At 47.8% G+C, this 17,204-nt stretch overlaps 1 protein-coding gene and 1 long non-coding RNA gene across 3 annotated transcripts in view; one reads left to right on the top strand and one right to left on the bottom strand.

Moving 5' to 3' along the window:
• LOC147032652 (secreted frizzled-related protein 5-like) overlaps nt 1-11,050 on the top strand; it is a 45,587-nt gene extending 34,537 nt beyond the window's left edge. The window contains exon 4 of the mRNA XM_085870448.1: nt 9,196-11,050. Coding sequence (XP_085726574.1) covers nt 9,196-9,479 — 284 coding nt within the window. The 3' untranslated portion in view covers nt 9,480-11,050. The remainder of the gene's footprint in view (nt 1-9,195) is intronic.
• LOC147032651 (uncharacterized) overlaps nt 1-17,204 on the bottom strand; it is a 134,165-nt gene that overhangs the window by 113,204 nt on the left and 3,757 nt on the right. The gene's annotated exons all lie outside the window — the stretch shown is intronic.

The raw sequence follows: 17,204 nt of genomic DNA, 5'->3' as shown, positions 1-17,204 counted from the left end.
AAGCGCCTCTCGCTTAAACTATTGGTTCTATAAACCCAGATTCCCGTCGCCTGTGTTGGTGTCCTCACAATTTCGGGCCTCGCCCCCCAATTTTCTCTCCGTGCCCTCACACGGTCTCCTGGCTGGGACATGTGGCTCCCTTTGGCAGGCACGACCCTCTGCCGAATCTCCCGCTATGGCACCCCCGGGCACTACACTGCCTCCGAGCCTACCAGCTCCCTAACACCGGGGAGTGCCCCCCCATGGCACCTCCCCTGAAACGCACACGTGGCAGGCCGGCCTCCCGGGCCCCTTTCCGAGGGTCACCTGTGCCCACAACACTGCCCATGCGGCTAATGGCGCCCCGGGCCCCCGCACCAAGCAGGCGCACCCGTGCCCACTACTCTATCCCGGCCCCCCATGGGCCCTTGGCCTACCGCGGCCGACTAGCCTGGTGCCCGGGGTACCCACTCAGCGATACTCACCTTTCGCAGCCACGCTCCCAAGCCCGTCAACAGGGCTCCTGCACCCCTCCAAATGGGTCTCGAGCCTACTTTCCCACCAACAACAAAACGACCTCCATTTTTCAATTTGACTAACCCCCTAACTCACTTTATACTGACCCCGGGGTACTTTGGGCGGGAGTCACTCCTCCCCCCAATCACTCATCGCACCATGCATTCCCCATTCACTCCATACACCCAGACCCGCTGGCCTCACTCACTCACCAAGCACATGCCTCACAACTCACCAACTCTTCAACACACACACCGCTGAACTCTGCCATCCTCCTAACTGCATCCCCTAACTAACTCGTGCTCCCACGTCGTCCCTTACACTATAGCACGTTCCTTTTAACACTACGTAGCTAAACTACGTCCCCTCTACACATTCACAAGTCTGTCCATGTCCTCATAACTCAAAAATTCATTTTATTTCCCAACCTAAAGCTCACTAAATCCCTCTACCTAATCCATTCCACGGACTCCATGAGGACTTACCCCTGCCCCATGAAGTTGGTCTAACTAAGCTAACCCTTCCCCCTAACTAGTTTCCATCCTGTGCCCAGGGGAAGGGGGTCTTCCACCCCTTGCCCAGGAATCCTGTGCACCCGAAAGTGAGGCTTGCTTTTTTTTTTTTTTCTTTTTTTTTTTCATGCGCAGCACCTGCGCGGCAACTCGCGCACTTCGCACCTGCCCGTGACGTCATGCAGCTGCACGTGTACCTCGTCCCTCCTTGGACGGTACCATCCGGCCGAGATACCCCTCCTGCCGGATTCCAACCCCACGTGCAGCCATGACGTCACCGTGCGCATAAAAAAAACACAAGCCCCACGTCTCGAGGGGTTCCCCACGCGAACACATGTGCTTTGCCCGTTGGAGCTTAACACACACGATCGCGTGGAGAACCCGTCCGGTCCAAATCCATTATCCTGCCTAAACTTTGTCCGTCCGCGGGATCGGCAAATCCACCGCGTGCGTTTCCGGACCGGGACTTCACTCTCGCAAGCGAGCACGTGGTGGTCTCGTGCGTTGCACAGCACGGACCGCGTGCTCACTGCTGGGTGAACCCGGCACGGTCCCCGAAACAACTACAGCCGCTACTCAGCTTTCGTTCCTCCCATGTCGCCGTCGTCGCCATTCAACCCACGCACACCTGCGTGTTACGACGCACACAGTCCACTCCATCACATTCACACCGGGAGACGCGGCTGCGTGCTCCCGCATGCCAACCGACATCTCCCTCACATACCGCTCTCTCACACACACGGTCTCCCTTGCATAACCCATACCACTCACACGTGGTGCTCCATTCACTCGTGCCTCACTCACACACGCGGGGGCACTCAACCGCTGTGCCTCATCCACACACCGTGCCTCACTTATACACGCGGGGGCACTCAACCGCGGTGCCTCATCCACACACGCGGGGGCACTCAACCGCGGTTCCTCATCCACACTCCGTGCCTCATCCACACACGGCGTGCTGGGAAGCACGTACTCCGGCACCATCGCCACCACACCACTCACACACGGGGTCGCTTCCACACACGGGGACGCACTCACACCTTGCACCACACACACAGGGACAACCACACTGGGGATTTGTGTCCCCACAAGGGTCTCCGGGGCCTCTATACCCCCCAAGCTCTCCGTGCACCCGTCCACAGCACCCGTCCCCTCAACCTCGCAAAACACGACCGAACTCACCTGGTCGTGACTCGCCTCAAGGGGGCAGACTCCCTCCCCTCGTTCCTGGAGGAGGCCATCCAGGTGCTCGCACTGGGTCTCGACACGCTCCGCGAGCTCAACCCCATTGTCCTCCACTACCTGTGTGTGTGCGTCACTTACCCCGTCTTCATCGTGTTGTCTCTCCTCTATTTTTTCTGTCTCCCGTGTCTCTGCCAACTCGGTCACCTCTTCACCCTTTACCTCCCTTGTCTCAACTATTATTATTTCCTTTGTCACGGCCTTCATGCCCGCCTGCAGGCATCAGCCCATGTTCTGCGTCTCACCCCGCAGCTTTTTCGTTTCTTCCTTCATTTGCTTGTTCATGCCTTTCATTTCGTTTATAAATTCAGTTGTGTTTGCATCCATCTTTTCGATTATTTGTTGTGTATTCGCATCCATTCTCGCTGTCATTGCCGCCAGCATGGCGCATAGCTGGGCCATGTCGGGTGCGCTTGGGTGAGCCGTTTCGGCAAGGGTCGGCGGGTTTTGGTGGAGAGGGGGGGGGAGGTGTCATACCCCGCGGCCGCTGCCGCACCCATTTCGGGCTCTGGGTTCAGTTGGGCGAGTCCGTGTTCCTGCACAATCAACATTTCCTGCACGGGGATTACATCCTGGACCATGGACTCTACACATTCTACATCCATTTCTTATACCCCCGGCTCCCGCTCGCCTTGAGACGCCATCTTGCTTCTCTTAAAGGGTTAATTTGCTCGCTCGTAATTTGGAGGGAATCGGGGGTCGCTTCTCTCACCCCTGGACCGATTCCCGTGAATTTAGCCGGAGACAGGAGAGCCCGTTGTCCCGCTCTCCAATACCAGTGCCGCGAGGAGGGCGATGAATTTGTATCCCACTCCTGACACCAGTGTTGCGGTATTCGCGCCCGCCGGCGTGCTGACGGCCACGCAACTCGAATCGCGGCACGTCGCCCACCGGACGGACAATCCAGTCGTGACCCTCTCGGACTAACGCCGGGAACCAGTCACGGGTGGACCTTTCGGTCTCACCGCGATCGAGCCAATCAGCCCCCGCGTGGGATAGGGTTGCTCGCCAAATTCGACCTACCTAAGTACCCACGCGGAGGGTAGACCGGGCGATCGCACCTCGCCGCAGGTCGACTTCGGACATGGGCCACTTAAGCGACCCGTTCCGTACTATCAGAATAACCGAGCGGTGTTATCGTCGACCTCGACGGTTCGATTAATTATCGGGCGTATTCAGCCCACTACCAACCCTTTACGTGAAGCAAGATGGGGATTCAATAGAGGAAAAGACGAAGCGAAGCGGGAAACAGTTCAACACAAAGCACATTTATTCGCGGAACACGGGAGCACACATATACAATTCCACCAAATGCACACAGAAAAGACACAATGTAATTTACACAAAAAGCAAATGTAAAAGCGAAAACACAATGCAGAGCTAATACCGACTACGGAGCACACGGCAACACTTATACAATTCTACTTCACAGACGGCGCCGACAACACATACCCAAAACCAAGGAAAAGAATACCCTCAAGGATGAGGCGGGCCTGAGGCCGAGACCGGGTCGCGCCTACCCGTCTGGTGATGAGACGCGGAGCGGCGATGGCGCCTCAACTCCGCGGGCCTCGCGGACAGTGTCTGGTAGGGGGTGGGAAAGGGGCCCCCTTGGTCGCACTATCTCAGCGCGGGGGGAAACAGGAGGGGGTTGCTGATGCTCGGGGTATAGAGGATTTTTATTATCCCGCGACGAGCGTCTCCACCTCGGCCAGGTCGCGCTGTCGGCCTCCCTGGGGTGCAGCTCCCGACGCGAGCACCCCCTCGTCTGGTGTCGCTGCCTTTCCACAGCTCCGTCCCCTCCGTTCCGACTCCAACGCACACGACGACCAGCTCCTTCTTGCCAACTCCACCGCCCGCGAAGTCTTGACTCTCTGTTTCCGACTCTCCTACTCTCCTACTCTCCGCCTCTCGACTCTCGACTCTACTGGACTGACGAACACGGTCCTTTTATCAGCCCCGTAGCTTCGCCCTCTCATCTTTGACCCCCTCCCTTCGACCTTTCACCTCGCTCCCCATTGGCCCGAGAAAAAGTGGGCGTGAAGGCTTTTTGATCCATAAATTTGCATATATCGATCGCCCTGGGGGCGGGGCCAATTCGCCCCTCGCTCACCGATTGGACGGCAAAAAGTGGGCGTGTGTCGTTTTTGATCCGTTTTTGAAGCACAAAATCCGTGATTTTGTACACGCTGTTCGGCGCGCGCCCTGCACGAGTCCAACACCGGTACCCACAGCGGGGCAAGAACGGTGGCGATGCGACGGTTGTGAGGTGTGACGGGAAGGTCGTGGCGGTTGTGGTGAAGCGGCGTTGTGGTTGGTGGTTGATGTTGTGGTTGTGGTGGTAATCATGGCGGTTGGTCCAAAATAAAGATAGCACAAGAAAAACGGCTATCCTGAAGAGTCGCAGCACGCATAAATGACATGTATTCCCACTAGACAACGGGTTTGGGCCTAACTACACATGTACTTACCGAGATACCTCACCTAAGGGACCTGAATGGTGGTTTGCGAATTTGGTAACCACAACAATATATTATATATATATATATATATATATATATATATATATATATATATATATATATATATATATATATATATATATACATACAATGGCAAGGCTCGTATAAAAGTTTATAGCCGGATCGCGATTAAAACCCAGGATAGCCGGCTTAGAGGCTAATGTACATACCTCTCCGCAATCCTGCCAGCCCTCATGCAATATTGCAAGGATTATACTGTCATGCTCACCTATTTCTTGGATACAAAGTGCACTTACAATAGTTCAAAACTACTTTTAGTGAGGACAATTGATGGTTCGAGTGAATCAACCTCACAGTCATGTTTTGTAAAATATTATCCAAAAGCAGAGACAAATGACATTCACATCAACTTTGGTTGCACGGAAGGGCTTCCAGGCCTGCGGATGTATAATGTAATGTAACTGGACGAAGCAGAATTTACAAGGTATTTTGAAAACCCTTGCACTCTTATGACACACCATAGATAAACAAGCATATTGCAAGCCCGTGGCGATAACGAGTATTGGCCGTATTATGTGCTATTATTTCAACAGGAAGTTAATATGGCTACCATAGCCAAATGCTCTGAGATGTTCATGCTGACCGATACCATGTAAACAAAACGATGTGTGGTCATTGAAATAAAATACACAACCAGAGTGGTGAACTCAAAAAACATTTGGCACAGGAAAGTTTGCAAAGGCAACCTTTTCAAAGGAGTTCATGCAGTCATTCTCATGAGTGGGTAAGTTTAAGGAATTGGCACAAACCAGCCAAATCCTGCTAGTGGACATCTATTATATCATTTAAGGTTTTGTAGCTCATTACACAAATTGCCATCACAAGACCAAACATCATGTATCATTAATGACTTTACAAATCCTTCCGAAGCCTGGCGTTGGCTTAGCAGTAAGGGTGGTGAGCTTGGGATCCTGGGGATCTTGGGGTCCTGAGTTCAAGCCCTGTCATGCACTGAATTAATATCAGGTGAAGTTGACTCAGCCTGTCATCCTTCTGAGGTCAGCAAAATGAGTACCAGTGTATTGGAAAAAGGGGCACTGCATCAGTGGTACAGCTGTGTCTCCAAACAATGATGCAACCAACAGCCTCAATGTTACACAAGAGAGTGTGATTGTGTAAATCCTCCTTTTCAAAAAGTGGGAAATTCAATATTATTTGAGGAATGAGAAGGAAAACATGCTTAAATTGGAATGGCAAGGAAGAATGCTTGAGCTTGTGAGCACAAACTGTGTCAAGTGTGAAGATTTTCTGGCACGTTGATCAAGACAGGCTGAAGGGGACAGGGCCTCGTGTGCAGTGGTTAGAATGCAGAGATATAGTTGTGGACAAAAATATTGGCACCCTTCATTTTTTTTCAAATAACTCACAATTTTCTATAAAAAAAATAAGTTGAAACTGATAAAAGTATTTGGTCTTCACAATTCTTGATTTCACTGTTAATATTACAGAACCTTTGTTTTTGATTCAGAGCTTCATATATCATTTAAAATCAGAAAATAAAAATAAATGGCATTAACAAAATTATTGACACCCTCGACTTAATATTTGGGATAACAGCCTTTCGACAAAATACCTGCAGTGAAGCACTTCCTATAGCCATGAATGAGCTTCCTACACCTCTCTACTGGTAGTTTGACCCACTCTTCTTGTACAAACTGCTCCAGTTCTCCCAGATTGAAGGGTGCCTTCTCCCAACTGCTGTTTTCAGATCACCCCCACAGGTGTTCAATGGGACTTCGATGGGAACACTTCAGAACAGTCCAGCATTTTGTCTTGAACCATTCCTGGGTGCTTTTTGAAGTGTGTGTTGGGGTCATTGTCCTGCTGCAATACCCATGACCTTCAACAGAGACCCAGCTTTCTGATACTGGGTTGAACATTGTGCTCCAAAATGCCTTGGTAATCTCCTGATTTCATGATGCCATACACACATTCATGGTACCCGGTGCCAGAGGCAGCACAGAAACCCCAAAACATCACTGAACCTCCTCCATGTTTGACTGGAGGGAAGGTGTTTTCTTTGAAGGTTTCATTTTGTTTTCTGTAAACTTGGAGATGATATACTTTACCAAAAAGCTCTTATTTGGTCTCATCTGTCCACAGGACATTCTTCCAGAAGGATTTGCACTTGTTCAGGTATGTTTTGGAAAACTCCAGTCAGTCAGTCTCTGTCTCTCTCTCTCTCAGCAGTGGGGTCCTCCTGGGTCTCCTACCATAGAACCCCCTTTCATTGAGTTGGCGACAGATGGTGCGAGTTGAAACCGTCGCACCTTTGGTCTGAAGGTCAGCTTGAATCTGTTTGGGAGTTGATGGAGGTGCTTTCTCCACCATTCAAATAATCCTTCGCTGCAATCTTCGATCAAGTTTTCTCTTGCGGCCACGTCCAGGGAGGTTGGCCTCAGTGGCTCCAGTGCCATGGGCCTTAAACTTCCTGATAACATTGCGTATTGTGGACACAGGAACATCAAGGTCTCTGGAGATGGACTTGTAGTTTTGAGATTGTCCGTGCTTGGCTACAATCTTGTGTCTGACCTCCTCAGACAATTCTCTGGTTTTCTTTCTTTTCTCCATACTCTTTACTGTACACACAGTGACGCAAAACAGCAGAATGACTCCTTTTCTCCATTCAAACTAGTTGAATGTGAGTTTTCTATTGCAGGCACCTGTAACTCACCACAGGTGAGTTCAATTCCAAAGTAAAGGAGAATCACCTGCTTGAAATCGAATTATTTCCAACAACTTCTAAAAGGTGCCAATAACATTGTCCGGGCTATTTTAGGATTTCTGTGTGGAATAAGCTAAGATTTAGTAACTTTTTTTGTTTTGTTCCACTGCAAACCAAAGAAATACACACGTGGATACCGAAAGATTTTTTTATTTCAACAATTTTTCTGGAAGAAATGGTGCTTTATTTGAAAAAAAAGTGCATGGGTGCCAATATATTTGGCCACGACAGAAGGTCATGCTCCTACTCAGTGTTAAATGGGAAAACAGCCTTTGGCAGGACTCAGACTCCACTGCAGTTTAGATGCTCACGAGGCGCGATGAGTGAGTCATACCTCTCAGTTACCATTGAGTGAAGCTTAATTTTGCTAACATTTAACAAAGGATTCATGCTGAAAATTAAGGGATTGATGGGATGGTACTGCATTTGTATTGTTACAAAAATAACCTTGTGGCTACTGAGCATTAATTATTTTTCTGTTTTATCTTAATGAGTGTCAGCACAAGTGTTTGTAAACCCCAAAATAGCATCGATCAGAATTAAATGTTTACTTAGCCTCCCTGTAAGTTCAACTTCATATTTGCCTCGTCTCTCATCTTCCATCTGTTTTTTTTTCCTTAAATCGTCGTTTCTCACCTCGCACACACATGCCACTAGAACATGGCCATCTCCACATGTGCTCGTTGAAGCCTCTCGCATGGGTTTCATAAATGACTGCCTCCACAGGTGCAACCTCTCTGTTGTGAGAGTGCATCCTCAAGACCCATGCAGCGAGGGGGCTTAGGTGATGCCGATAAAAGGCAGTGTCCTGCGGACTCACAGACCCGGACAGCAGAGAGCTAGCCACACGCAGTTAGCCTGAGATGCCCATCCATCGTGAGAGCGAGTTACACAGCACACACAGCTAGTACACCTTGCCACCCACAGAAGTACACAGCTGGCTGCAAAAGCCTCACTAGAGCCACAGAGTCCCAAGGGTGATGCAAGACTGAGAGAGGGGTCTAAAGCAGTGCCGCACGTTGACGTCTCCAGTTCAGCTTGCGCCATTGCTTCCTGGCGCTTCACAAGGAAGACTCGCACACACACTCACACTTTTGTCCCTTCTCTTGCGTGTCTTGTGTTCCCGACTGAGTCTGCTGTGATGAGATTAGCGCTAATAATAACCGGGAAATTGTTACCCTCCTGTTAAGCATGCCGTTTGATTAGTCTCTATTTTTTTCAATTCTCATTTTCCCTTCACATATCTCCATCCCCATTATTTATTAACCATGTCGCTTTTAAAACCATTTGCTGTGTATTTTGAGCAGTGATCTTAGCCTCCACTGTTATGAAATCCCTTGTAAAACTGTACGTACACACTGAAACAACCGCGTGGTGAAACTGATTTTAAAAATAACAAAAACATAATCATGCCGCACGTACGCAGGACGCCTCCGCTCGACGTCCTGGGAGTTCATCTCCAGCAGTCTCACATCACCCGTTCGGGAGGCTGAGTCCATTCCTGTGTAATCTGGAGTAGCATTGCAGGAGCAGAATTAAGGGGTCATCTTGTATTGCATATGCAAACATGGCAGAATTTTTGACCTCTGACCTATGCATGCATAATAAATAGATGACCCTGAGATGCTGATGATAAAATAACAGTCACTAACGTTTGACCTCTTCCACACACCCCCAGTCCTTCCAGTCCGTCTGATCCGCTTAACACCTGCTGTGCCACGTGTCATCATTGCTGAGACTCATCACACATCAATGCGCTCTGCCATCTCTGCTTGGGTGCGCCAGCATGCCCCATGTGCTGCACGCCTCGCCCGCCCCTATCCGGGCTCACAGTTTGTGATTCTTGGACGTCTCACCAAGGAAGGGCATCTTGATGTGCAATCCGTGTACGCTTGGGAGGCTGAGGACAAAGTGGTGGCACTTGGACTTGCTTTGTGGCCCTGGCACAAACGCAGTTGCTGACGACATTTACTTGAGACTAGTCAAATGATGATCTTCCTCTACCACATTTTACCTTTCTCTTTGCCATCAAATCCAATTGACTGTCAGCAATCAAGGATGACACCATCGATATGATGTATGCCTGGCAATGGCAGTATAAAACCTGTTTTTACGACTCAATATAGATTTAATTTATTCCAGGCAACATAAATTATGAACACTAATTTAAGGCATGAATAGGAGGAGGATGTTTATGCTGCATCCCTCTTTACATCCCTGGCACTTTAATAGCTTTTCCTGCATTGCGATTGCTGTCAAGTTATTTATCCATTCCTTGTTATACACCACCAGACTGGATGGCATAATGGTTAGAGTGTCCACTTTGAATCTGGGAGGTCAGTGGTTCAAATCCTGGCCAAATCATACCAAAGACTTTATTAAAAAGCAATGGTACATGCTGCTTCCTTCCTTGATGCTCAGCAATTAAGAGAATAGTCAATAGAGCATGGACAAACAATGCTGGGAAGGCAATGGCAAACAACCCTGTGTAGCCCTTGTCAAGAAACTGCTTTGAGAGCACCGATACTCTGTAAATAAAGTTTGGTACAGGGGGTTTTTTTTGTTGTTTTTATATGCATTATTCATTGCTCAAGTTAGTTCAATGTCCCTTGTGAGAGGGGTAATTGATACAAAGGAAATGACAGCACATGAAGAGGCCATTTGGCCCAACAGGTCTGTGCCATATCCATGCTGCAGTACATGATTGCAGACTTTTCAAAAATATTGGGGACTCATTCACACCTTCAATGCAGACGAGAGAGACAGCCGGCTCTACATCATCCCTGTGCCAAAGAAGGTATGTTTCAAAACTCCCTGCAGGCACCGACATGAGAATTGCAGTTTTAATTCACTCTGCCATCTCCTACCCCTCTCTTGCCCCCAACCTTACAATGTTCAATGATGTAAAGGCATGGGCGCTGTCACCTGTGCTATCCTGATAACGTATCTATCTACCTCATTATTCTGATGCAAAGCCTTCCTCAAGTAGAAATTGATACACTTCCACAAGATGCGATTCACAAATAGAATAAAACATTTCCATTCATTATAATTTATGTACAAAAAGAAACGTAAACGAATGAAATGGATTTCTCCACATTTCAGTTTTGCAAACGGTTGTTCAGTTTGTACAATGCATGTTGTTTTATGGATCGAGCTGGGTTTTGGAAAACTTTTGTAATTATTTTTCACACCATTCCTGAACAATGTACAATACTTGCTGGATTGGTGAAAATACATATAGGCAAGTTGGATATGGGAAACGTACAATTAAAAACGAGTAAAGTTCATGTATGTAATCTTATTGTGCATTAATTTCCTTTAATACAGTGCAGAACACATTGGACCGACTTCCACTTCCTCAATCCAAATAATTATGGGTCAGATCGTTGCAAGGTACTATGAATCAGTCAGATCAACTGAAAATATATTTTGCATCTCCCAAAGCAGCGCAAAAACCAATGAGTTTTTCAATACAGAGGTCCAAAGTTTTTCCTTTTTTCCAACATGGCTGCCACACCACGTTTCCTATGACGTCATAATTATCAATAAAACATACATGAGTAGTCGCTCCTATGGTGAAAATTTTGTCTCAATCCGCCAAGCGGTTGCAGAGAAAAACACTGGTTCTGTGCGGACGAACAAGAAAAAGACGTCGTGCAAAGCACGATACTTGCAAAATCCACCCCCCCCCCTCCAAAGGTTGCCATGGATACATCAAATTGTCTGTTTCATTGGGATTAAAATTGACCATCTTAGAAGTTTGACCTTCAGTTGACCTTTTGACCTCAAAAATAGTTGGTTTCAAAATTCTGTGATGCACTATGCAATTGCTGCTTAAATTTAAGGTTGAATCAGATGAAAATTGACGGATGAAAAAAAATTAATCAGATGAAAATTGATTTTTCAGAGGAAATTTGACCTCAAGATGACCTGAGACCTTTGACCTCAAAATCAATATGCTTCTCAGGTGAAACAACCTCAACAACTCGGTGAAGTTTCGTGAAGATCGGTTTTAATTTGTGACCTGTAAACGATTGACAGACAGAATAACAAAATCGACTGACCAATAAACTTGAAAAATCTTCGATTTTGCAAGTAACAGACAGACAGACAAACAAACAAGAAGACGTCGTGCAGAGCACGATACTTGCAAAATCCATAAAACAAATTTGACCTCAAAATTAATTTGTGGTTCAATTCAATGACCAAATATGCAACTCCTCTTCAAATTTAAAGTAAATCAGATGAAAATTGAGGATTTTAGAAATACCACCTTAGTTGTTGAACTTGGGCCTATGTTGACCTTTTGGTCCATTTTGACCTCAAATTATTGGCTGGTTGAGTTCGGTGACCTGAAATACAAATCCTCTTCAAATTTCAAGTCAATCGGATTAAAATTGAGGATTTTAGAAATCTCACCTAAGTTGTTGACCTTTTGACCTCAGAAACAATAGGCAACCTCTAGCATGTGGTGAAGTTTCGTGAAGATCAGTTTAAAATTGTAACCTGTAGGCGACAAGCAGACAGACAGACAAGCCGGTAGGCAGCCATGGGTCACCGAGCATCCGATGACCTTTGACCTCTGATCTGAGTTAATCTAGTACTAGATTAACCCTTTGACCCAGTACTTACGAAATTGCAATTAAATCGGTTAACCCGTGTATGAGGAAGGGGGCTTTGAATGGTAATTTTGCCCGAACAATGCACTCATTGACCTTTGACCCCTGACTTAGCCGAGATAGGTCAATATGTCCTGAAGCAAAGTTGTAGTACCCATTGAGTACTATGTACCTATGAACTTTCATTCGTATCGGTTAACCAGTGTAGGAGCAAGGGGGCTTTGAATGGTCATTTTGCCCAAAAAATGCACTCATTGACCTTTGACCCCTGACCTAGCCGAGATAGGTCAATATGTCCTGAAGCAAAGTTGTAGTACTCATTGAGTACTATGTACCTATGAACTTTCATTCGTATCGGTTAATCCGTGTCGGAGCAAGGGTGCCTTGAATGGTAATTTCGCCCGAAAAATGCACTTATTGACCTTTGACTCCTGACCTACTCGAGATAGATTATTATGCAAATGAGCAAGGTTGTAGTACTCATTACGGTCTATAAGCATGTAAAGATTCATTCGATTAGGTTCAACCATCTTGGAGCTAGTGAACTTTGAATTTTCAGCGGGAATGCTCAAAGGCCCTCGGACACCCACGTTGAGAGGGTTGCCATTTGGAAACTATAACATATAGAACAAAATGGATGTCAAATAGCGGATAGAGAATCAACTAAAGATTATGCATACCAAATATCATCGAGTTCCATCTACTGATAACTACTCGGTATCAATTTGAATGAAAAGTACCGAAAATGCGGTTTGATATCGGAAATCCCCAAAGTTTGAGGGGGTGCTGTGGGTGAACAAAGATATAAATCGAAAATCCGGCTCAATTGTTTGTGCACAATGCATTCCAGATGATTAGTGTGAATTTTCATGATAATCTGACCATAACCCTAGGTCCGAGGAAGAGTAGCATTTGGCACGAAGGCACCTCCAGCTCTCGCATATTATCGATTTTTGCACTAATTGACCTTTGACCCCTGACCTAAGCAATATCGGTCAATATGTCCTGAGGCAAAGTTGTAGCACTCATTGCGTGCTATGAACCTGCAAAGTTTCATTCGGATCGATGCACTCACCTGGTCGCTAGGGGACCTTTAATTTTCGCCAATTTTCAGGCATACCCCATTTGTTGGGGGCGCTGCGGGTAAACTATTCTATATATCACAAAAAACGGAATATATTTGGTAGAGAATCACCTGTAAATGATGCATGCCAAATTTCATAAGCCTACATGGGATAATGGCTTTCGGAATTGATTTCGCGTGAACGGTACCGATTTTGAAGGTTTTCGGCTGTTGCTAGGGAACCAAAGCGTCCCAAGCAACCATCACAATTTCCAAAGCACTAGGTCATAAGATGTACCTACCACCCGAGTTTGGTCAAAATCGGCCCACGTTTACTACCAATTATGCTCATGACAAACATCCAAACAAACAGACAGAATTACTGACAATAAGGGTCACCTATTTCGGCGAACCAACAGAGAGAATAACGAAAATCGACTGACCAATATACTTGAAAAATCTTCGATTTTGCAAGTAATAAACAGACCCAAATGCAATATCCTCTCTTCTGGTGAGGGTAATTCATCATGAGAGGTTCCAAGGCAAGGCATTTTGCGCAGGCCAAACAAAATGGCATTTGAAGAACCCAGCAATGTGACAGGGAGGTGACAAAGATGTCACACCACTATCTTGGTAAGGCCTATTTTGCTTTTGTTTTGTGATGAGTGCCCCCTAATTATCTTCAAAAGGGGTGTTTTAAGTTACCCAAACACCCAGTTTTCATTCATGCACCACCATGGAGTTTCCTTAGTATGCATGTAAAGTTTGGGCCCACTATATTTCATGGTTTTAGAGTTAAAGAGAAGCACGGGCCGCTCGCTCAGGGTGACGGAGCACGGGCCGCTCGCTCTGGGTGACGGAGCACGGGCCGCTCGCTCTGGGTGACGGAGCACGGGCCGCTCGCTCTGGGTGACGGAGCACGGGCCGCTCGCTCTGGGTGACGGAGCACGGGCCGCTCGCTCTGGGTGACGGAGCACGGGCCGCTCGCTCTGGGTGACGGAGCACGGGCCGCTCGCTCAGGGTGACGGAGCACGGGCCGCTCACTCAGGGTGACGGAGAACGGGCCGCTCGCTCAGGTTGACGGAGCACGGGCCACTCGCTCAGGTTGACGGAGCACGGGCCACTCGCTCAGGGTGACGGAGCTCGGTACCGCTATCGACTGTAGGGTGCTCAACAAGTGGATTAAGCACTCAAGCAAGCACTCCAATTAAATGGTTGATAAGGAACGGTTGGCTAGCCTGTCGCTGCATACCATAAAGGATCCCTTTAACTTTAAAGCCGGTCTTCACCGCACCCATAGCAGTTAATGAAATAAAATGAATTCGTTCAAATAATGACTTTATCCATTAAAGAGTTGCAGCTTAATGCAGAACAACACTCGAGACATCGCAAAGTTAATCACCTGTGAAACAAACATTGCAGATAATCCGTCATGTTGCCTGCTCGTCTGTGCATGCTTCACGTGGTACATCGGTTCTGGGTCCGCACAAACATTATAACTTTTTTTAACGTTAGTCTTTTACCAGATTTGCTTTGATTCCCTGTGAAGCACTTCTCAAAACATCTGAAAATATTGACGCAGATCTGGCAGACTCTATGGATAGACAGTCCCTCTGGGGGACAGAGCGCAAGGTCTTGCAGTGAATGCTCACTGAAGCTGGTTAATTTTGGCACATTCCTAAATTTTTGGTTCACTCAATATAATTCTCCAAACAGTAGAGAAAGATAAGTTTAATTCTTTGTAACTTTCACATTTTCTTGTGTATGTATGGAGAAGGGAACATAACCTTGCTTGCTTAAAGTAATTATATCGGCTTCGTTATATTGTTACGAATCTGGAAGCCATTTGCACACAACAGCCAGAGCCCCCGCAGTTCAGTTATTTCGATAAGTATGTGTATATAGATAAGTATGATAAGTATGTGAGAGAGAGAGAGAGAGTGACAGAGAGAGAGAGTGGTAGGCTCTTGACAGAGGAGTCTGAAGTGAAGGCCCGCTGGGCCGGTTACTTTGAGCGGTTGGACCAGGCTGATCCCCCAGCTGTCGAGTTGGACGTCAAGGGTGTCACAATCCCTGTTGCTGACCCTCGAATCAACTGTGGTCCACGTTCGCTTGTGGAAACACGGGCTGCGGTGAACCAGTTGAAACGGGGAAAAGCTCCAGGGATCTGTGGCATCCATGCTGAACTTCTCAAGGCTGGTGGAAATGCTGCACTCATGTCGTTGCATGCAGTTTTGTGCTCTGCCTGGAACACAGGCATCATCCCAACTGATTGGAAGAGGGGCCTTGTTGTTCCTCTCTGTAAAGGGAAGGGTGATCGCCAAGACTGCAACAACTACCGAGGGGTGACGCTGCTCTCAGTGCCGGGCAAGGTCTTTGCTCGGATAATTCTTGATAGGGTTCGCCACCATCTGCTTGAGCACCAGCGTCCAGAGCAGTCAGGCTTTACACCAAAGAGGTCACCGATTGACCATATCCTTGCTCTCCGTGTCCTCACAAAAAGCAGACGAGAGTTTCGGCAGGGGCTGCTTGCAGCCTTTGTTGATCTCTGTAAAGCATTTGATTCAGTGAATCGGGATGTCCTCTGGAGGATTTTTGGTCTTCGTGGGGTGCCACCAAAACTGATCGATCTGATGTCTGAACTCTACTCTGGTACTGAGAGTGCTGTGAAGTGTGGTGGTACTATCTCTGACTTATTTCCAGTTGTTACTAGAGTTTGTCAGGGGTGTGTACTGGCCCCCACACTTTTCAGCACTTGTATGGACTGGATTTTAGGGAGGATGTTGGAGAGATCAAGCTGCGGTGCATCGTTTTGGAATGTCAAGATCTCGGACCTTGATTTTCCAGATGATGCAGTCATCTTTGCGAAGACTTTAGATATCCTTTTGGGAGCCCTCGAGGTGCTGAATGAGGAGTCGGAGCCGCTGGGATTACGGGTTTCTTGGGTCAAAACTAAGATCCAGGCTTTCGGTGACATCTTGGATGCTGCTGTCCTGTCTGTGTCTGTGGTGAGGATGTTGAGGTCGTGGAGAGATTCACTTACCTTGGCAGTGATATTCATGTCTCTGCCGGCTGTGAGTCAGAGGTCAATAGACGTCTGGGTCTGGCCTGGGGAGTCATGGATTCACTGGATCATGAGGTGTGGCGCTGCCGGTACCTGTGCGGGAGGACGAAAGTCCGAGACTTCAGGTCCTTGGTACTTCCAGTCTTGCTCTATGGATGCAAGACTTGGACTCTGACCAAGGATCTGAGACGGAGACTTAATTCCTTTGGTACCAGGTCTCTTCGGAGAATCCTTGGCTATCGCTGGTCGGATTTTGTGTCTAACGAGCGGTTGCTGATAGAGACTCGGATGAGATTTGTTACCTGCATAGTCCGTGAGCGTCAGTTGCGGCTGTATGGACATGTGGCTCGTTTTCCTGACTCTGATCCTGCTCACCAGATTCTCTCAGCGAGGGAGTCTCATGAGTGCAGGAGGCCAGTGGGCCGACCACGTGCCTCGTGGTTGTAGCAGGTTGACCATCATCTCAAGGAAATGAGGATGGGCCTGGCATCTGCCTGGGGGATGGCCAGACGGAGGCCCCTGGAGTACCGGCGGAAAGTGGACGCAGCGACGCGCAGTTCTGGCACATGCTCCCATGCCTGACCTGATAGTTAGGGTCCCGTACTTCTGTCGAATGGGTTAATTTCATGTGTGCACTGCAGGTTTCTTTTATAGTCAGGTTTTTTACATCTTTAAATCTTCCTCCCAACCAATCAATCAATCCTTCATTCTTGCACCATCGCCATCCATTTCCTATGTGCAACGTGTCACGTACAGGGGTGAGGTTACTTCCACCCACCGTGAGCTCGTCCAATCGACAGCGGCCGGCCCGACAGCCGCTACAAGGGTGGATGGGGAATAGGGTGCTCCCCTGGTTATTCTGTCTGGGTTCTCAGACACGCACGGGGGGAGGGTGGTCGTTGCCCCTCCCGCTGGACCTCCTCCAATCACGGATGGCC

Source organism: Eptatretus burgeri, chromosome 2, assembly GCF_056783735.1.
Source record: "Eptatretus burgeri isolate ZD-2024b chromosome 2, Ebu_testis_v1, whole genome shotgun sequence".
NCBI classification, from domain to species: domain Eukaryota; kingdom Metazoa; phylum Chordata; class Myxini; order Myxiniformes; family Myxinidae; genus Eptatretus; species Eptatretus burgeri.
Note: the sequence above shows the minus strand (reverse complement) of the source record. Positions and strands in the feature narration are given on the sequence as shown.